The sequence below is a fragment of the Benincasa hispida genome, chromosome 11 (genome assembly GCF_009727055.1).
Source record: "Benincasa hispida cultivar B227 chromosome 11, ASM972705v1, whole genome shotgun sequence".
Taxonomy (NCBI): Eukaryota; Viridiplantae; Streptophyta; class Magnoliopsida; order Cucurbitales; family Cucurbitaceae; genus Benincasa; species Benincasa hispida.
The window spans coordinates 3680992-3703865 of record NC_052359.1 but is presented as its reverse complement, the minus strand read 5'-3'; the positions used below and the strand labels follow the sequence as shown (position 1 = coordinate 3703865).

At 34.1% G+C, this 22874-nt stretch overlaps 1 protein-coding gene across 1 annotated transcript; it reads left to right on the top strand.

Moving 5' to 3' along the window:
- Positions 1-921: 921 nt before the first annotated feature.
- On the top strand, positions 922-1677 carry LOC120090185 (glycine-rich cell wall structural protein 2-like). The gene has a single exon (XM_039047713.1). It carries the CDS (start codon positions 922-924, stop codon positions 1675-1677), a length of 756 nt encoding a protein of 251 aa, XP_038903641.1.
- Positions 1678-22874: the final 21197 nt, after the last annotated feature.

Sequence of the window (22874 nt, the reverse complement as noted above, 5' to 3'; positions counted from 1 at the left end):
TTATTTATATCTATTAGATGATTTGGATGACTGTATTTCTTAAGGTTGCTTGGCTTTTGTTCTTTGCTTGCTTTTGATTTCTCAGGAATGTTTTACAGGAATGTCTCCTCAAATTCTAATCCTACAGATAATTTTTCTTTCTTATCTAGAAAATTCTGCATGTTTATTTCTCTAGATGTTTTCCTTATATAAGTTCTATAGATTTTGAAATGGGGCTATTTCCTTCTCCATTAATGCTTATTTGAAGCAAAGTTGTTTCTTGATAAGGGGTTGCTGGCTTTTGAGAAATTTTGATTGAAGTTTTTTGTTCTTGTACGGTAGCCAAACAAAGTGTGGGTTGGATCTTAGAGATTGTGGAAGCAAAAAAGGTTTCCTATAGATCTTAAGGTTTTGCTCTAGATCATTCTTGAGCTCAAAATGAAACATGGATTTATCTTCTATCTCTTATTTGAAGGAGTTATTTTCCTTTTCTGAATTTGTGGTATAAAGATGTGATTTACTGAGAGTCGTTTAAAGAAACGAATTATAATTTTGAGGAGCAAGGCGATTCTTATACCTTAACGAACTGTTCTAACATTGTGTATTACATTTTAAGTTTTTTTTCTTCGCTTTTGTGTAAAGTTTACTAAAATCTAGCAAAATGGTAGTGCAAGTGGAAGATGGGATCCAAAGGCAGGTATTGATGTGATTCTAGTTCCAATTATAATCTTACTTTTGAGGTTAATGACATAGGCAAAAGCACACTGTAGTGCTTGCCTCTTGAACCTTGTTTGAGCTGCATATCCAAAATTAATAATTTTTTTTGCATCTGCCCCTCCTTAATAACCACTAAGCTAGCACACTATAGAGAAGCTAAGGCATCCTCGTTTTCTATATAAGGTGATGGATGGATGCATTCTAGGCATTCCTATCCATTTGGCTATGGCTATCCCTAGAGTTTTGTGCTTTGGCTTACTTCTCTTTGTGAGTTTAGGCTTAGCTTCGGCTGCCAGAATTCTTCTTGATTATGATCCACGTACTCGTCATTACGATTATGATCGTCCTAGTCCAAGAGTAGGGTACGATCCTAGCCATCGTGATGGATCCTATGATAATTCATATGGTGGAGGCTCCAATAGAGGATATGGAATTGGAGACTCTGCTCTTGGAGGTTCCGGACGATACGAAGGTGGTGGAGAACATAATCCTAGATATAGAGATGGAAATGATGATCGTGGGGTTGGATATGGTAATGGTGGTGGATATGGAGGTGTAGGAGGACATGGTGATGGTTATGGTAGCAATGGCGGTGGAGGCTATCGTTATGGCCCTTCCCTTGGAGGTTCAGGATATGGAAATGGCAATGGATATGACCAACGAAGAGATCATGGAGTGGGTTATGGAAGTAAAGGAGGTCCTGAGTCTAGCAATGCCTATGGAGATTCACGTGGATATGGAGCACGTGACAATGGCTATGGAGACTCACGTGGGTACGGAGCACGTGACAATGGGTATGGGAGTGGTGGAGGAGTTGGCGGTGGCTATGGAGTAGGAGGCCATGGTGGTAGTAGTGGAAGTGGTGGTTATGGTAATGGAGGAGTGCATGGAGGAGAATATGATAATAGCAAAGGAAGTGGAGAAGAAGGAGGTTATGATGGTGGATATGCACTCAAAAACTCCATCTCAAATAAGAATTGAGAATCCCTTTTATAAGTAATGAACCCAATATTCTTATTATGTCAACAAAAATAAAAACATTGGGTAAGAGATCGAGAATTGATGTTGTTTTCTAAATATATGTTGAAGTTGCTTTTAATGAATGTCAAATTCGAAACAACGATTCAAAGTTAAATTTGAATTACGTAAGTGTATCGTGACAAATTGATTGGACCATACTTTATTTTGTTTTTCTATTAATTTTTATTAAATAAGATGGGTTGAGTCATCTTAAAATCAATTAATTGTAAAAAAATATTAGGAGTAACGCACCTATAGATTCCTTGATTTCTTTTCCATGTGGGATCCTCAACATTTTAAACAAATTGTTCTCGGTCATTTTGAACCGCGAGGCATAATCAACGTCTTCCAAGAACGAAAACGACAAAGCCAAGAAAATAACAAGATTCTAATTGAAATAGCACAATATAACTAAATTAGATAGCTTAGGGAGAGGGTTGCCCAAGCCCATGTACTCACTTCAGCCAAGGCTAAGGCCAAACTTGATAGAATACTTAATGGTGTATGCCTTATGCAAATTCCGGCCAAAAGCATAAGCCTAAGACAAAATAGGTCTAGAAAAAGGTGTCGGCCTCAACCCGCCGAGGCGAAGTTTAGCAGCATGCTAGAGGCAGTAATGGATGACAAAAGTTCACTTCTTATTTAGATCCCTATTTGGCAGTAATGGATGACAAAAGTTGGCTTAATTCATTTCTAATTTAAATGAATTTCAACCATCTCAATGTTTTTTCTGCCTTTGTATTTTTTTAAAAAAAAAATCTTAATAGTTTATTTGGAAAATAATCCAAAGTAGATAACTATAGGATTAAAGAAAATATCACCTCAATCTACAAATTCACTCTGTTTGCCAATGTATTATTTATTTTTTACAAACTATTCAAATAAGGGTGGATAAATAAGGGTGGATAAAGAAGAAATTTTCTCTATATATATGTATAAGAAGGTTATGATTATAAATTTTTCTCTAATTGGGAAGAGATTATATATATATTGTCAACATGAGCGTAGCTCAACTAACATAGTGTTTATACTATCGATCACAAGGTCAAAGATTCGATTTTTCACCTATACTTTAATTACAATATCTTTGAAAAAAATCATTTCATTTTTAAAATTACATAGTACATCAATTTCAATTATTGCTCAACCACACAATGAAATTTCCCTTTTTTTAGAGAAAATACTATGATATTTTATATCATTAAAATGTAATCTTTTTTTCCCATCATTGCTGTATAGAAAATGAGAAATTATTTAATAATGTAACCCTCAAGAGGGAATTAAGAGAAACTTGCATAAATAATATGTAAAAAATTAGAGCAATGCAATGTCGTTTCAGAAGCCATTTCATCTCTCAGTCTCATGGCAAGAGCCCTAATAAAATATATGTTCTTTAGTCTTGGTGGGTTTTTATAGGCATTATAAATAATATCTTCCAAAATGAAAATAATGGCTCCTAAGAACCTGAAAACAATTTTTAAAAATAAATTCGAATTATTTATCAAACACATATTTGTTGAACTCGATAAATCTAAAAAAATAAAAATAAATAAAAAATAGATTGTGAAACTATACAAACGCTTAAATGTGTTTATAATAATTTTTCACTGTCATTAAATCTCCAATTGTACTGGGGATAAGTTGTGAAATTGATAATTATTTTTCAATTTGTAATTATTTTTTACAAATACCTCTATAGATAAATTAATAAAACGTACAAACATTCATCCAACAATTAACAAAACACACTCCAAATTAAGTTAATAAAAGAATGTATAAACTTAACTATATAAAAGTATTTGGAGCTACAAAACCAACAATCAACTAAAAGTAACTAAACTCAACAATGGAAAAACACTTGAAGTAGTCTAATTATAAGAAAACATGCAAATATTGTTTAATCTAATGAAAAAAACAGTGTCTTAGCTAACACGAAAGTAGGAAAATAGATTAGAGTAATTAAATTTAGCTGACTATGGATATTGAAAAATTAAAGATTTAACATTGATTAAATAGAAGCTAGAGACACAATGTTGTAACAAGATATAACTAACGAATTAAATAACTTAATAACAAACAATTTGAACAAAGTTAGAGTACCTCAAAGATTGATAACCTAGTTCAGTACAATGTCACCTACTCCAAGAGATTGTATGTCAGGTGAAAAGAAACTTCACTAAATAAAGAGTCAAGCAATTAAACGAAGGTTTTAACTGATAGACTCCCTCTTCAACATCTCAAGTAAAGCTTACTTCCGTTTCAACTTATGTTCCCTTAATTTTGAGCCCCCTCATTTCTACATACACACTTCTCTTGAGTTTTGATTGAGATCCTCTCAATACAATAATAACTGCTTGTCTCGAGTTCTTACTTTTTGATCTCTAAGTGATTTACTATACTCAACAACAATTCAATCTAGTCTAATTGACTGTTGATAATACCCTTAATGAAAAAGTATATAATGTTCAATAACAGTGCAAAAAATTCGTTTAGACATAGAATCTCTAAACTCAAAACCCTTAATGCACACACTCTTCTAATTCGAACAGGTTAATCCAAAACAGAAACCAATAAACACAACATATAGTTCATCAAAACAGCCTTAAAGAACCTTCCAAGGAAATTAAATATTATCTACAAGAACAATAAAGAAAATGGGAAAAAATAAAAAGAAAAGTAAATCAAAAAATTGGAAAAAAAAAAAAAGAAAAGAAAAATAACACATTCCAACTTATAAAGAAAAAATCATGCAGAATTAGCAAGGAGATAGCACAAGATACTTAACACAAAGCAACATATAATGCAAAGATACGTTGTCTAAATTTTACCTATAATAAAATCAGTCAATCATATCACGGTATTAATTAATTTCACCTCAACTTTATAATGTTTTTCTTGTGACTTCTCTAAATCTTACCAAATCTTGCAAGACGGTGCAAAGTGGAAGATGGAATCAACTTAGGCTTACATAAATATTATCTTTTCTTTTAGTATCAAATCCAACTTTAAGGCCTAATTATATGACAAAAGGCTCACTAAACAGTGCTCTGTCTAGGCATTCTAGCCATTCTCTTCTTCTTTCCATGGCTATCTTTAGAGGGTTGTGCCTTTCCTTTCTTCTCTTGATAGGATTAGGTTTAGTTTTGGCTACCTGAACTGTGCTCTGTCTAGGCATTCTACCCATCCTCTAGTAGGCTTCTAAGCCATTCAGCCTCCTATCCTACTAGTTCTAGAGCAATAAATTCTTATTCCATAGTGGATATAGCTATGCAAGTCTATTTGGCAGACTTCCATAATATTGTTCCTCCTCCGTAAAAAAAATATAACCACTTGTAGAACTGACAAAAATATACAATATTGCATCCAAAAGCATTAAGTTCACAACATTACGATCGCATGCATCCATCGCATTAAAACAGTTAACTTATGTATTTTTTTGCAGAAAATGCATTGACGCAAGGCAGAAATGCGATCTGAAGAAATTAACGTCCAAACGCATAAGAGATTGCGACCGCAAAGCTATGCGATCGTTTGCATTCATGAAATTCTGCTCAAAGAAGGTGGCCGCATAGAGCCGGCGCATCAAGGTGGGTGCATCTGGGTGAAAGCTTAATAAATCACGATGGGACAGAAAGCTGATGATGGTCAATTCCGAATTAAGTTGACAAGCCATTAACGACCTACTCTAGCAAGTACACTCAACTTTTCCGTGACAAATATTCGGCGCATCAAACAGAGAATTAATGTCGACCCATCAGTGCAATCATAAGAGAGAAGAATCTTTTCACCCTAAAGTTCTATAAATACCGAAGGCCACCTTCAGTGAAGGAGTTCGCCCAGTTTTACAGAATTCACCATACAGATAGAGTTAGTCTTATTCATAGTTTTTCTTTTTACTTAGAAGGTGGAAGTGAGTGAAGGGAGATTACTCCGAGAGATCGTCCTGGTGAACTCAGAAGAGTGCCAGGGAGCGTCGAAAGCAAAGGGAGGGCCAACTCTTGCGGAAGCAAGAACATCTTTTGGGCAGAATAGAGATAACGCGGTGTAAAAGCCTTGGAAAGTAAGAAATTGCTACCAGACTCTCTACCCTTATTTTCCACTGTCATTTTGTACTCTTAACTTATTTATAAAAAATGAAAATTGCATCTTTATATTCGTCCACTCTCTGTACATTACACATGAGTAGCTAAATCTGTTGAATGGGTTGAGAAGCACTTAGCTAGCATAACTTGGGATCTTCATTTTATGTGATCATCTTATATTATGTATGCGTCATTCGTCTATTAGAGATACTCAGGAGGGTAGTCTAAGGATAGATTTTAGGCTTGGAAAGGTCAGATTACAATCTAGGCTCGAGAGAGTCAGATTAGAAACGCATAATCAAGAGATAAAAGTTTAGTAATAAGTTTTGTTTGCTATTAATGCATCGCATGCACCCTAGAGATAGGATATGATTGTATGTGGTCATCTTGTCCTTGTGTGCATCTTTCATCATCGCATGGGCAAGAAGTAGAGACTTAGGAATAAGCTCTATAGACACTATCGCATTCATCGCATGCGTCCTAGAACTAGGAACTGTCGCATTTGAATTGGAAAATGATTTGTTGTCGCATGAGTGTAGCATGATCGCATAGCTTGAAGGCATTCCGGGGAAACGCTAGCTAAAGACCTTCTCAACCCGTTCCTCCGCATACTCAGTGTATCTTTCGCAAAATTACTCTTTTCTCAAAACCTCCGCATATTTTTTATACTTCAAACAACAAACCAACCAAACCTTGATTTATTTGTTACCGCAAAGTGATCTAAAATTACCATCGCATACTGTTTTCCTTAGTCCCTTTTTCGACTCTGGGCTTACCAGACAACTCAGTAGGATTTATACTTGGGTCTTACTGAGAAAACTTGCATGCACAATGCATATTCCACCATCGCATTCTACACCATTTTTTCATCGCATAACAACACGTATCATGGACACAGCGTTGCAACGTTATTCCAAGCGTCACGACGCACCAATGTTGAATCATCTCCAACATCCCAACGCATCTCAACGCTGAACTCCAATGCTTGAAGGCAGAAGCATCAGCGTTGCAACGCTTCCTTAGAGCGTTGCATGGAGCTGAGCGCGCGCCAACCTAGCATTGGACCAAGCATTGGACTTCAACGTTGATGCTTCCGTCCTGCCGCATTAGCGTTGCAACGCTCTGCGTTGATCATTATAAATACATTTTCTCGACCCTAGGTTAGAATATGCTGATTCTTGCAGGTCGAAGTTAATCTTCATTCTTCTTCTATTCCCTTCAATTTTCAATTTCGTTAGGTTAGTTTTTGTTTTATTTTTGGATTATGAACGTGTACTGGAATGCATCCCGTCGGTTTTTCTATGAATCGATGAGGTAATCTTTCGTTTAGTTCTTGGATCGAACATTCTTTCTATTTAGATGAATTTTCTATTCAATTTTTATGCTTTAATTCATAATTACGTTTTTTTTTAATCTTGTTTAATTTAGACTTGCTTTTATGTGTTGGATTGACACCCCTATCATGAACGCATGTCTTCGCTAGTTAAAATCAAGCTCGCACGTATCCTTGTAATTGTTCGTGCTTTGAATTTACCCTTGTAGCACAGATTAGATAAGTATGTTTAGGTTTTTTGGCTGTCCATGAATTTTGCATCCATGTTTAATCCAGATTTAAAGAATAAATTGATTATTTGAACATGGTTGTCCTGACATTTAATCAACATAGTTGAATCATGAATCTTAATGCATGTGTTTCTAGTTCTTTATGGCCGTTGAGGACCCAATTGCATCTAGAAGCATGTAGGTTAGTTAGGACATGGCTTTCCAGCCTTAATTATGAATTAGGACGCTCAATCAGTTTGGATTAATTGATTTTCAGGCTTATAGAGATTGGTTAATTCGCATCGATTGGGTAGCTATGCATGCATAATTCGAATATATGATATGTTTGCTAAAAATAATGATTTAATTTACAATGAATGGCTACTTGATCTAGAACTAAATGAATCCATTACTATTTCATATATCCATTGCATTTTATTTTAATTTCACGCATGTTTTCTCTTCCACATTAAAACCCTCTATTTATCGCTCTAGTTAGAAAATTAGCTTAACGAAACCAATCGTGCTTCTCTGCGGATCGACTCAAACTTACCACTGTTACTACGTCTTTGTAGTAATAGGAGTAGTTTGGTATTTATAAATTTTCTTTTTTTTCGGTTTGGAGTCGAATTAATGACATCGATTCCCGATCCGAACAGTAATGGTGTTCAGCATGTGCTTATGATTCTTGAAGATAAAATGTATATCTTGGTTTTTTACTTTGATTAAGGATCGATGTACTAAATATCTTTTGGTTGCTCATGTTGTGAATACGCTTTCAGATGTTTCGATTGCTTCTTCTTCTTCTTCTTCTTCTTCTTCTTCTTCTTCTTCTTCTTCTTCTTCTATAGTTGAGGCTAATTTGGAAGGTGAATTAGAAGTTTTTAGGGATGTTAATATTAGAAATATTAAAGATATGTTGGCTTTAAAGGAGAAAGATTTGTTTTGTAGTAAAGAAATTTTGTTGAAGTCATTCCATTCTATAGCTGTCAAAAATAATTTTGAGTTTAGGACTTTGAGATCTAATTCAAGAGTTGTTGAGTTGAAATGTACTCAGGATGGTTGCCATTGGTTTATTAGAGCATCATGTTATAAAAGTAGTGAATTATGGATGATTTGAAAGTACATAAGTGATCATAATGGCTTCATGATCGTTCGTTCTTCTCATAGACAAGCATCTTCACAATTTATTAGTCAATGTATGGTTGAGAATTTAAGATATAGTTATGATCATTCAACACCAAAAGATATTGTGTATATTATGCATATAAATTACGTTGTTTCTGTAAGTTATTATAAGGTTTGAAAGGCAAAAGAGCCTATTATGAAGTTGCTGAAAGAGGATGCCAATGCTTCTTATGCTTTGATTCCAAAGTTCTTTTCAAAATTAAAAGAAGTGAATCCAGGTTTGTTTGTGTACTTAATTTAATATGTTGTTCATCTATTAAATATTATTCAATTTATTTGTTCTATACTATTGATATAATTTACATTCAGTATTTTACTTGTATTATTTATATACTAGACATGTTATTGTTGGGTTGAATGTCCTAAAACTCGCAGTTTATAAAGTTAAACATATTCTATTATCAATAAAGATGCTATTCGAAATTTATTCAATAAAGTTATTAATGAATTTTGTAAATTGCATTTGTAAAGAATAAATTCAGTAAACTAAGATCCATGGCTATTATATGAATACTTGAATTTTATGTGGAGACAAAAGATGGATCGAGTTCAAGTAAATAACCAAAATGGTCCATAGTATACAAATAAGGTTGGGTGCCTTATTCTAGTAACACTATCGAATGCAGCCCACTCTATAGTTATTATAATTTGTTGTAAAATTCTACAAACGAAGTGATCCTGATTTGTTCATATATTGACATGAAGAGTAGGACGTCCTATGCAATGAGTTTGCATAAGATCGGATCAAGAAATAAGTCACTCTTACTTTATAAACACTGTTTACTATTTAAGACTGACTATTTCTCTTAGATGACCTGGGTAACTCGATCTTAATCTTGAGCTAACTATAAACTCCTATTTATTCAGGATTATCCTTAGATTTGCATAGGTGAGAGTTAGCTCAACAGCGTCAGCTCAATAGGTCTCCCATTTCAAGAGTAAGACCGGATAGATAACTGGGAACATAGGGTGTAAGATGGAATTCACGCCTACCCAATTTAGAGATAGAAGTAATGTTGTTCTCTTAAGTGTTGATTCCAGATCTTGAACAAGGGGTCTCACCCTCTCATTGGCCCGAGAGGGACTCAGTTTAGTGATTGGATCATAAACCAATTGTTCATTAGAGAATCAATGGAACTTAAGGACCTAGATGGAATTTCGGGGGTAAAACAGCTTATTGACCTAGCCGTTATTACAAAACCCCAGATCTTGAACAAGGGGTCTCACCCTCTCATTGGCCATGTAGATCACTTCCTCCAATTCACCATGAAGGAAAGCTGTGGTGACGTCCATCACTTGAGAGAAAATCTCATGAAAGTCAACTCCCTCCTTTTGAGTGTAGCCCTTGGCTACCATTCTAGCCTTATACTTAGGCTTGTTGTCACCTCTTGTACCTATTAGGAGGCCTTGGAACCAATGACCATGTCTGATTCTTCTGCAACAAGAACAACTCTGCTTCCATAGCATCCTTCCATTATTCCTTCGAATCAGATACAATAGCCTCCTCAAAAGTAAGAGGCTCTGCTTCAATACTGTCAGCTGCACAAGTAAGAGCATAAGCAACTAAATCAACATAACCATACCTCGTAGAAGCTTGCCTCACCCGCTGAGGTCTGTCACGTGTAAGCTGATAGTTCTGTAGGTCACTGCTACTTGAGCTTTCTTTACCAAAAGCTCCCTCATCAATCAAAGTCCTCTGTAATTGAGGCTGTCTACCATCAGAACTGGATGACTGATCACTAGAATCACCTGAACTAACTGATGGTCGTGCTTTAGAATCAATTCTAACCTCTGCCTCAACCTGATCAATTGTCTACTGTTTCTGCTACTCTTTAACATAAAATGGCATCTCTGTTTCATTAAAAGTCACATCTCTGCTGATAATGCATTTATTTCTGCTCTCTTCCAAGCACCAAAGTTTATATCCTTTAACACCCTGGGGATAGCCAATAAACATACATTTCAGTGCCCTCTTGTTCAGCTTCCCTTCCTTAACATGAGCATAAGTTGAACATCCAAACACTCTGAGATGATCCAAGCTTGGAGCTTTTCCTGTCCATATCTCCTGAGGAATCTTTAGGTCTAAAGCGGAAGACGCACTCCTATTAATAAGATAACAGGTTGTTTGCACAGCTTCCCCCCCCAAAAAAAAAAAAAAAAATTCAAGGGTAATGAAGCATTTGTCAAGAGACATCTTGTACGCTTCATAATTGTTCTGTTGAACCTCTCAACTAAATCATTCTGCTGTGGAGTGTACGTAACATTGAAATGCCTCGTAATTCCCTCAGATTTGCAAAATTTATCAAATTTATGATTCACAAATTCCAAACCATTGTCTATCCTCAGATACTTTACCTTTCTGTCTGTCTAGTTCTCAACCTGCTTTTTCCATTCAAGAAATTTCCCAAAAGCTTCATCCTTCTGTTTCAGTGGATACATCCACACCTTTCTTGAAAAGTCATCAATGATTGATATAAAGTATCTCGAACCTCCCATAGAAGGTACCTTTGTAGGACCCCACAAATCTAAATGGACATAATCCAAAATTTCTTTGGTAGAATACTTCCCCTTCCCAACCTTCACTCTAGTAGACTTTCCCATTATGCAATGTTCAAAAAATGGGAGTTCAATGTCTTTAACTCCTCCAAGAAAACCTTGTTGTGAAAGAGCTTGCAGACCTCTTTCACTCACATGAGCTAATCTGTTATGCCATAACATAGACTTAACTGTTTCTTTCCCAGATGCAACAGCAACACTACCTGAAACTGCAGTACCCTCCAACACATAAAGGTCATTTCTCAAGGTTCCCTTCAGCTTAACCAAAGAACCCTTGATAACCTTCAGAACTCCATTCTCAGATTTATAGGAATAATCTGCTCTATCTAATTCGCTCAGAGAAATTAGATTTCGTTTGAGTTATGGAACATACCTTACATTTGTAAGAATTCTGATCATACCATCATGTGTTGCAATTCGAACTGACACAATTCTTTTTACATCATTATCACCAAGCAAAACTGATCCCCCATTATTTTCCTAAATGTCAATCAAGAAATCCCGATTAGGAGTCATGTGAAATGTGCACCCTGAATCCATGATCCAAGCATTCTGAATGTCCCTGCTAGACACCATCAAAACCTCTGTTGAATCATACCCATCAGTAACATTTGCTGCACTATAATCCCCTGCATGCTTGCTACTTCATGCTTCCTTGCTCTTATTCAAAGGGCAATTTTTTCTAAAGTGTCCTTATTTATGACATAGGAAACACTTTTTGGTTTTTCCCTTTGATTTCGACCTGGATCTCGACTCTTTTCCTTTTCCGTTCTTTTTCTTACTTCTGCCTCTGGCCATGAGTAACTCTCCATCTTTGCGTTCCTTTTTAATCTCGAGATTTCTCGTTCTCAAGGCATCCAACACTATATCCATAGACAATGAATCCCATCCATATTTAATAGTTGCCTTAATTTTCGATACGATTCTGGAAAAGAATTCAGAAGAATAACTGCTTGATTTTCATCCGACATCTTCTCACCGATATTATTGAAATCAACTATAATCTTCTAGAATTCATCTAAGTTCTCTTCTGAGCCTTTACTTGAGTCCATCTTATATCCAAAGAATTTCTCCTTTATATATAATTTATTTGGCAAGGACTTAGTCAAATAAAGACTTTCTAATTTCTTCCACAACTCCACTGTAATAGTGGCCTCATCTACTGGTCTAAGCACTCCATCTGACAGATGCAGAATTATTGTCAAATAGATCATCTCATCCATATCCCCTTTTTCAGCTTATGTAATTGTTGGTGGAAGGTTATCTATGTCTAAGATTTTGGCTACCTTTTGTTGTACCAAAATAGCCCTAATCTTTTTCTTCCATAACCCGAAATCACCTTTCCCATCAAATTTAACAACTTCGAACCGTGTAGACATCGAAGCCATCTGTCAAATTAAACCCAACAAAAATTATCCTGACCAAAGAATATGCCAGCATACACTACCACACACCTTCCTTGGATCAACTAGAGCTCTGATACCACTTGTGAGAGTTTTTTAACCTAACTTAGATGGTCAAACAGAATGCAAACAATCAGCAGAAATAAATCGAAAGCAGTAAAAAATACTAAGATATATAGTAGTTCGACCAGTTTAGTCTACATCCACTTTGAGAACCAGCTTGAATTAATTTATTAATGAGCAATAAAGGAATTTCAAATTACAGATAATCAACAAAATCACTAATCTGTAATTTCAATATCCAGTGATATCGAGAGAGATCCGCACACAACGTCGCCTCTAAAAACTGAAAACAACCCACTGCAAAACAGCCCAAAACAGTGTGCTACCCACCTCTGACCGCTTCTCTTCTTCGCAAAAATAAACTAGCGGCCTCCGATTTCTCGAATCTCTCTGTCGACCACTTCCTCTCGGACGGCTGCCTCCGAATCTCTACACTCAGGCGGCTCGTCAACTTCGAAGGCTCCCAGGTTGCTACCCTCTTCTTTGGCAAAACAAAACACACGATTTTTAGCTCTATTTTGGAGAAGATGGAATAATTACAAAATTGTCACTGCTCAAAAAAATTACAAGAATGCCATTAGGCTTTTAAATTCACCAAAAAAAACCCAATAAAACCCACTTAAATACCTTGTTATTTTCTACACTTTGATATCAGTTTGTTAGGGACGACGAAACCCAGAATCTCCACTAGTATGATATTGTCCACTTTGGTCATAAACCCTCATGATTTTGCTTTTGATTTCACCTAAAAAGCTTCACACCATTGAAGATAATTCTCTTATAAACTCATGATCATCCCCTTATTTAATAGATATGAGACTTTAATTGCATTCTCACCCAACAAAAAGAAGGGTCTTTTTCGCATGGAATGATTGTGAGAATAGACAAATTCATTTTATTCTCTAAGACATTCAATAATCTTGAACTAATCATCATGAAAACAACGTCTGTGTATGATCACGGCATTTTTCTAGTCGAAATCTTCTTCATTTTCTTTCACGATGAAGACAAAGTTACCCTAATCTTTTAACAAAATTCATGGTATATATATATGGGATCTCTGTGCTTTTTTTCTTTTGCTTCTTTAGGTACTTTTTTTTAAGTTCCGCAAGGAGTAAAAGGATTTTGAACCTTCAATATTTTATATCGATGATATATATCTTAATTAATTGAATTATTTTCTTGAAAATAGTTTTATTTATTGGACAAAACTTGATGAAGCGTGAACCAAAAAGAGAAAACCACTATAGGGAAGCAATATCAGATAATGGAGACATACCCCACACGTTGTTATGATTCAAAACCAATGATACATCAAAACACCAGAGACAAAGGGATTTGGCCATTTGCATGTGGGAATTCATCAAATGCCCATTATATTATATTTTCTCTTTTTGCTGCTACTTTTCTACTTCATAGTTCACACAAACCTCCTTTCTCTAAACTTGCCTAATCACAATGCCACCAAACTTAAATTACTCAATTCAACTAATTAAAGTATTATAGCAACGATTTGATTATAAACTAACAACCTATCAGAGGATGTAGGGAAAATATAAATTTTTAGAGATTTTATTAGGGTTTGTTAGGTAATTATTAATTTTTTTATTTTATTGAAAATCGTGTTTTTCCTAATCACAATTTCTTCTTCTTTTTACATTGCCCTGAAAATTTCGCTGCTAAAAATTGAAATGATTGAAAGTGATGAAATTCTTATATTCTATAAGAAAAATGGAAAGTAGTTAGTTCTAGCTTCAAGTAGGTCTATGAAGATATTCTGCTTAGATTGAAAGAATGTTCACTTTAGTTTAAAAAAAGTATATAGATAATTAACATATATAGATGGGGCAAATTTTTTCTTTTTTTCTTTTGAAAGAAACAAAATTTAAGTGTATGTTTATAGAAAATAAAAAATATTTTTTGCTTATGGGCAAAGTCATATCTTGTGTGTTCATGAAAGGATTTCATCTGGCCCTATTTAAAAATACAATAATTTAAAGGACAAATAGCAAAAACTACTCTTAAGGTATGATGTCAGTTGCAATTATAATTTCAAACTTTCAATTATATAAATTGAGCCCTTGAGCTTACACAAGGATTAAAATTGGATCCTCAAACTTATAATAATTGTATAAATTGTAACAATTATATAAGTTTTGAGGGTTTTAACTTTTATTATTTGAGGGTCCAATTTCTACGACTATAATAAGTTTGGGGGTCTAATTTTAATGTTTGTAAACGTTTGAGAGTCTAATTTCTATAATTGAAAATTTGAGGACGTAGTTGCAATTATCGTCATATTTCAAGGGTGGATCTTGCCATTTGCTCTATTTAAATAAGCTTGGGAAAGGTATTTTTTTAAAACAAAATTTAAAAAGAAAAAAGCCCCATTAAAGCGTGAAGCACACGCACAAGATTAGGTGTATTTTTGTCATATATCTTTTTTCTTCTATTCTTATTCTTTTTCTTTCTTTTCATCTTTTTTTTTTTCCCAACAAAATTGGATAGGAGCTTCAAATTTGTGATTTTTTGGTTTCGTATGTGTCATAATCATTTGTATTATGTTCAAATTGATTCTTTCTTCTTTTTTTTTTACAAAAAGTGTATAATCGACTACATAGAATTTGAAGTAACTCAATTCATATCTCTACTGTTGAACTCAAAAAGTAAGTAATTAATTACGAATAAATTGTATTTATATTTTTCGTTACAGGAAAAAAAATAGTGCATAATGATAAATGAGAGTATTATCGAACTAATTGCTACTCTCATGATAAATATATTTATCATAATATAACAACACTTAAAATAGTTAGAATATTTGTAATACATAGTAGAATAAGAGAAAAAAATCTAAAAATATATTACATCTTTAAAATATTTGCAAATATGGATGAGTTGATTAGTCAATCTTTGAATTTTTTTTTTAATTTCCAATTTCGTCCTCTTTGTCTTATCTTGTTGTACACATTTTTTTAGTCTTTTTATTTTCTTTCTTTTCTTCGATTTTTGTTTCTTTCCTCACCTTTTTCATTTTTTTCATTTTATTTTCTTTCTCAGTTTTTGCTTCTTCTTCTTTTTTTTATTTTATTTTATTTTGTTCTTTCTTTTATCCGATTTTTGCTTCTTTCCTTTATTTTTTATTTTCTTCCATTTCCTTCTTTTTCCCTTTCTTTTTCTTTCCTTTACTTTTTATTTTCTTCCATTTCCTTCTTTTTCCCTTTCTTTTTCTTTCCTTTATTTTTTATTTTCTTTCATTTCCTTCTTTTTCCCTTTCTTTTTCTTTCCTTTATTTTTTATTTTCTTTCATTTCCTTTTTTTATTTTTTTTTTGCTTTCTTTTCTTTCTTCAATTTTTGCTTATTCCTTTTTTTATTTTTATTTTCTTTCTTCAGTTCTTGCTTATTCCTTTTTTTTATTTTTATTTTCTTCCCTTTCTCCGATTTTTGCTTTTTCCCTTATCTTTTTTTATTCTTTTATTTTCTTTTCTTTCTCCGATTTTTTGCTTCTTCCTTTTCTTTTTCTTTTTTAGTTTTTCTTTCATTTGTTCGGTTTTTGCTTTCTTTTTTTCTATTTAATTTTCTTTTTTTCAGTTTTTACTTCCTCTCTTTCTCTTATTTTTAAAATTTTTCTTTCCTTTATTTGAATTTTTTTTCCCTTTTTTTTACAAGAATTATGAGGCCGAGTTCCATACGCACGACTTGAAAGTACTCAATTCATAAGTGACTTAACACCAACAAGCCCATCATCAAGTTTGATTATTATAACAAACAATAAATATAAATAGAAAATGAAAGTCTATTAGTGATAGCCCCTAATACTTTCTATCATTGATAGCTTAATCTTTGATTATATTTTCATAGTTAATAGCCACTTATAGATCATTGATAGCGAACTTAGTGAATTTAATTAATAAAGTTGAATTTCAAACTAAAATATAAGTGGAATGCCTAGAAGTTATCACTAATAGCATGTTTATTAGTGATAGAAGCTATCATCGAAAAGAAAAGGGACTTATAAATGTTTGGAAAGGACGAGGAAGGGGCAAAAAGGTGTTCGGTGGCTATGATTGATAGAAGCTACTACTTATAGCATGTTACCAATGATAGAAGCTAGTACTAATATCATGTTATTGATGATAGAAGCTATCCGATAGCACGTTATCGGTGATAGAAGCTACCACTGATAGCACGTTATCGGTGATAGAGAACTATCACTGATAGCATAATATCAGTGAGATCATTGATAACATCTTATTAGTGATGTTATCAGTAAAAGAAGATATCATTGATAACCACAATATGAGTAATGTTAGCAATATCGGTGATAAAACTTAGGTGATATCTATATATCGAGTTTCTTTCAAAGGTGATAACCAGTTATAGAAGTCTATCATTGATAGCCTTAAATGTTAATATTTCAAGGTTGATTCTAATTGATGAAATTCTATCAGTGATAATGACTGATAGTTGCTATCGGTGATAACCATGATAAAAGATTATTGTGATAACTACTATGGTAATCAAAGTTGTTGGTCACTATTTATAAATCTATCATTGATAGCTACTGATAGCCTTAAGTAGTAATATTTCAACGTTGATTCCAATTGATGAAAGTGAATCAATGATAGCTACTAATAATTGATAGCAAATTAAAAGCTAATATTTCAAGATTGTATTAATTTTTCTCAAATTGAAAGCTATCACTGATAACAACTATCATCGATAGCAATTGATAGAAGCTATCAGCGATAGCAGCTGATAGAACTATCAGTGTTATCACTGATAGTTGCTATCAGTGGTTATCACTGATAGCTGCTATCAGTATTAGTGATTATTACTGAAAGTTGCTATCAGTGATAGCTTTTAATTTGAGAAAATCAGGAAGAAGCGAACAAAATGGTGACTAGGCATGGGTTTTTTAGTCTTTTACCATTTTTTTATCTATATATGCAATTATTTTATCCTTGTACTACATATTCTATTATTTTGGGCTTGAATTCTATTTATGCAACTAGCCCAAGTAGTTATAACCAGATTAATAAAGACATGACCTAATTTTTCTTCATAGCTTGTTGACAAGTCAAATTCTTTTGATTTACTATAATTATAAACTAAGATAGATATAGAATGAAGGTTAATTCACCAATTTAATGATAAACTAGTGGGTAAATTTTTTTTAGAAAAGGATACGTGGGTCGAGGGTACACCAAAACATCTCCACTAGGTGAACACCTTCTTAGCACCTGCATCATCTTCCAATGAATTTTAATTAAGCACAATGGAGAAATTACAAAAGTTGTAGGGCTAGAGATAAGCCCAAAACCAGTAAAGATAAAAGCAAAGAGATTAAGGATTACAAAAAGCGTGGAGATTAATGGCGATCATAGAAGGGTTGTAGTCCTTGAAAAGCTTGTTTCTATAAGACCAACAGCCAACCAGAGAGCATATATCCTCCCACAGGTGCATACTATTCTTGCTTTGATCTTAGAAGGTTCGTTTATTTCTTTCGTTCCACAGAGTTCATAAGATTGCAGTGATGGTATTAAATATGATGATATCTTTAGTGTTGGTATTCCTTAGATTGTTAATACGTTCACAGAGCTCCCTTATATTGTTGAAGTTTTTGTGCCATCCCAGCATCCTTTCCATCATATTCCCAAAAAAAAAAAAAAAAAAAAAAAAAGCCAAATGACACTGAATGAAGATGGGTTCCATAGATTCATTGTGTTTTTTGTAAAGAGAATACCAGTTTGGACTTAGATTGTGGTTGGAGAGTTTCTTTTGCAATAAGTACATAGTATTTAAACGTTGATGAGATAGAGTCTACAGAAAAACTTACATTTGTTTGGAATGTTGGCCTTCCAAAGGTTCTTAATCATGGTAGTGTTGGTCTGGGGGTTGTTGCCATAATTTTTCATTGACAAACTCTCTTTGATGATCGAAACCTTAAAAACATTGTTGTTGCTAAGCTTCCAAAGGGGTCTATCCCATCCATTTTATGTACAAGGCAGTGGAAGGTGGTTTTTTATCTCATTCCCTTGTTGTACTCCTCTGTCACGAAAGGGCCTTCTTTGTTTGATGTCCCAATCTAAAATATCCTCATTCCAAGCCTCCTTAACAGTTTCATTTGGAATGCTTGACAAAGCATGAAGATGGGGATAATTTTTAACTTAAGGGCTTTTGGTATTCCATACCCTTCCAAAAAGATATATTTTCACCATTATTAACTTGCCAAGAGTATTATCGTTGAACCATTCAATCCCTTTAATGATGGATAGTCATGGGGATTTCTTGCTGCTCTATTTTCCATAGATGGGAATATCACCAATGAAAGCTTGTGTGTATTGCCATAGCCATTTGCTAAGTAAAGCGCAGTTTGTGTCTTCTAATCTATAGATACCAAGGCCATCTTTATCCTTTGGAGTTGTGACGACTGACCAATTGATTAAGTGTGAATTATAGCTTTCAGTGTTGTCCTTCCAAAGATAATTCCTCCATTGCTTCTCAATGTTCTTGTAAACAGATTTCGGTGCTTTAAAGCCAGATAGCATGTATGTTGGAAGGCTAGCGAGAGTTGACTGAATGGGAGTAAGTCTGCCATCTTTCAATATATATGAATATATCCAATTATTGAGCTTCTTTTAAAAATTTTCTGTAATAGTCTCCCAAAAAAAATCATTTTGAGGCTTACCTCCTAGTGGAGCCCCAGGTAATTGATAGGTAAATTAAGATTCTTGATCCCCCATCTGTTTGCAACTTCATCTGCCCGGTTGTTGTTGATGTTGAAGGCTGTCAAAGTAGATTTTTCCAGGTTTATGCTTAAGCCTGTAGCCATTTCAAAGGTCTTGATAACGTTGAAAATATTTCTCAAATAATCATCGTTGTCTTCAACAAACACTAATATGTCATCAATGAAGAGTAAGTGAGTAATGTGACAGTTTTCTGAGATGTAGACTCCTCTGATTTCCCCTTGTCTTTCAAAATGTTGCATAAATCGACTGATGTAGTCCACTGAAATGACAAAGATAAAAGGGGATAAAGGATCACCTCGTCTAATTCCCCTGTTTGGCTTGATACGGCATCAAGGTTTACTGTTAATAATAACTGAGTATTTCACACATGTTATACAAGCCTTCCTCCATTTTCTCCATTTCAGTGGGTAGCCTTTTTTTGTGGAACATGAAGTAAATGAAGTTCTAATTAATTTTATCAAAGGCTTTCTCTATATCTAGCTTGATCACAAAGCCTTTGTCTTTTTTCACTCTCCAGTAATCGATTGCTTCATTGGCCATCATCAAGATAGCATTAATAATCTATCTCTCTTTAACAAAAGCCATTTTATTTTCACTTATAGTGTATGGAAGCGTTTGCTTTAGCCTAAGAGCAAGGGTTTTGGCAATGACTTTGTATAAGGATGTGGTGAGACTGATTGGTTTGTAGTCCGCCGCCTTAGAACACTTCTTCTTCTTGGCAATAAGAGCGATGTAAGTGTCGTTAACAATATTGTTTACTACACTATTTTGAAAATAATCTTGGAACACTTCTATGTAATCATCTTTGAAATTGTTCCAGTATTTTTTAAAAAATTCCATAGTGAAACCATCGGGTCCAAGGGCTTTGTTGTTGTCAATAGAAAAAAGGGCACTGTGAATTTCTTTAATATTAAAAAGGGAGCAAAGCATTTTTTGTTGGGCATTAGTAATAGGAGACCAATCCAAGTTGTCGATAAGCCAATGATCAATCTTATTACCTGTATAAATATTGTTGAAGTGATTGAGGAAAACTTTTTTAATTATCTAATTGGTGGTACAGCTGAGGCCATTTTCATTTAAGATCTCAGTAATATAGCTTCTTCTCTGCCTATCGGTGCATAACTTATGGAAAAAGGCAGAGTTTTCATCACCTTCAAGAAGCCATTGCCTTTTATATCTTTGATCCCAATATTGTGTTTCTCTAAGAGCTTAAGCATTTAAATCAACTTTGAGGGTAGTTCTGTGATCGACTTCACTGATTTGTTGGTTGCATTCAAGAAGTTCTATACGATCTATCCATTTGATCTAAGCTCTCTTTTCTTCTTTAGTTGCAGATTTTTGCCCATTCTGCCAAACTTTGATAGCTTGAGATAATTGTTCGAGCCTTTTTATAAAAGAGTATCCCAGATAACCACTTTAATTGGTATTAGTCCACCATTCTCGAATGTTCTTATTGAAGATGTGGGATTCCATGTTGATGTTGTTAAAGCGAAAAGGGTTGGAACCCCAATTCAGTTGGGCAGTTTCAAGCACAATTGGGAAATGATCTGAGATGATTCGAGATAAAATTCTTGAGTAATGTGTATTGAATTTTACCTCCCACTGTAGAGTATATAAGAATCTATCCAGTCTGGCTAGAACCGCTTGGGATCTAAGGTTGGACCAAGTGTATTTCCCATTTAGCAAAGGGGGTTCAATGAGATCATGTCTACTGATAAAATTGTTGAACCTTTTCATTCTATATTTAGCAGGATTTGCAACTGAAGTTTCACTAGCCCATCTAATGGCATTCAAATCACCTCCAATAAGCCAATTTGGAGCACAAATAGGCTTGATATCATCAAGTTCTTCCCATAAACACATTCTGTCTTTACGTTTAGTCGGCCCATAAATTCTTGTGATCCACCAATTGTAACCATCTGATAATGTTACATTAGCCGAGATCTTTTTTTTTTTTTTTTTGAAAGCTGCTCTTAATTGCATGTCTCAGGTCATTCCACATTATTAAAATACCACTAGATTTTCCTTTCGCTTTTAAGCTTATCCATTTTATACAAACAGAGCTCCAAAAAGATTTAATCAGATTTTTGGTAATACAAAAAAGTTTAATTTCGAAAAGAAGAATGAAATCGAAACAGTAGCTAAAAATAGTCTGTTTTATTAAAGCTCTTTTGGAGGGAGAGCCTAACTCTCTTACATTCCATACGAGGACTTTCATGGGCTATTAGTATTCCCCAGAGGCTTTAAGCATTTTCTATCTTCATCTGGTGGCTGTAAAGGGAATGTAGTTATGTCAGCTGCATCTGCCAATCTGAGGTTGTTTTTCTTTAGCCAGCTAATAAGTTCTTTTTTAAAATCTTCTTCTTTCTTCTTTGAGTCTTCTTTTTTCTTTTTATAATCGAGTGTCTTCAAGAGAGCATTTATACGGTTCTTCATAATTTCAGATTGAGTTGGAGAATGCTGAGTATTTTTTACTAAAGTCAAATCTGGGCTAAATATCACGCGTCAGAGAGGCCCATTTCTAAGATCGGGGAGAAAGGGCCCAGATCAACTGTTAGCGAGATATCGGATTCAGTTGGGACACTTGTATAGGTCTGGATATCGTGGACTGCTTTCTTTTTATCAAAGGTAAATGGCCAAAAAGCCCTATAAATCAATATTTCTGTCTTCTTTTTTTGGTAGGCCTTTGGCCCAATATTGCCTTTCGTGATTTATGTTGGGGCTTTATCAGGATTACAATAATAAGTTTTGTTTTGTGGGGAAGGGAAAAAGGCTTTCCTCTTTGTGATTTGAACTTCCCCCTTATCATTAACCTTTTGTTTCTCCTTCCCGATAACAGTCAGATATTTTCTCTTCCTCATTTTAATCATTTCTTCGGCCTTTTCACTGGCACTTCCAGAGTTCAAATTTTTCATAGCTATTCATCTGTCACCGTCACCGTTATCTTCTGTTTGCTTCCATGTCGAGCTGTACAATTTGTCTGATTTAAGTTTCTGGAACTGCATCAGTGGGATACCAACGTTGCCTATCAAATGATACTATTCACCCTTAGTGTCGAATTCATCGAACTCCTTAGTTGCCTTTCTGGAAAAAGATCCATGGATCTTGGAATGTCTTTCTATCAACCATATTCCTTCGTATTGAGCCACTGTTTGGATTATGAATCTATTCCATTTTTCATCGCTGATATTGAAGAATATAAGCTTATACATCAACATCAAGAAGTTGTTTCACATTTCTTTAATCTTTACAGTTAGTTATTATAACTACTTGTATCATAAATTAGTATATAAACTCATCATTTACAAATTTTAAATACAACAACATATACATAGCTTCAAGAAAATCTTGAACAATCTGTAAAGAAAAGGGTCTGTGACTTAGCTTCTTAATAAGACTCTCTCTTTCCCGTGGACGTAGGCTTTCATAGCCGAACCACATACATCACAGTGTAATTTTTTCTTCTCTTCTCATCGTTTACAAGATCGCTCATCATTTATCTTTTTTTCTTTATATCATCTAGAAGAACAAAATGATCGTCTACCTTTCTTCCAACAATCGTCTACACGAT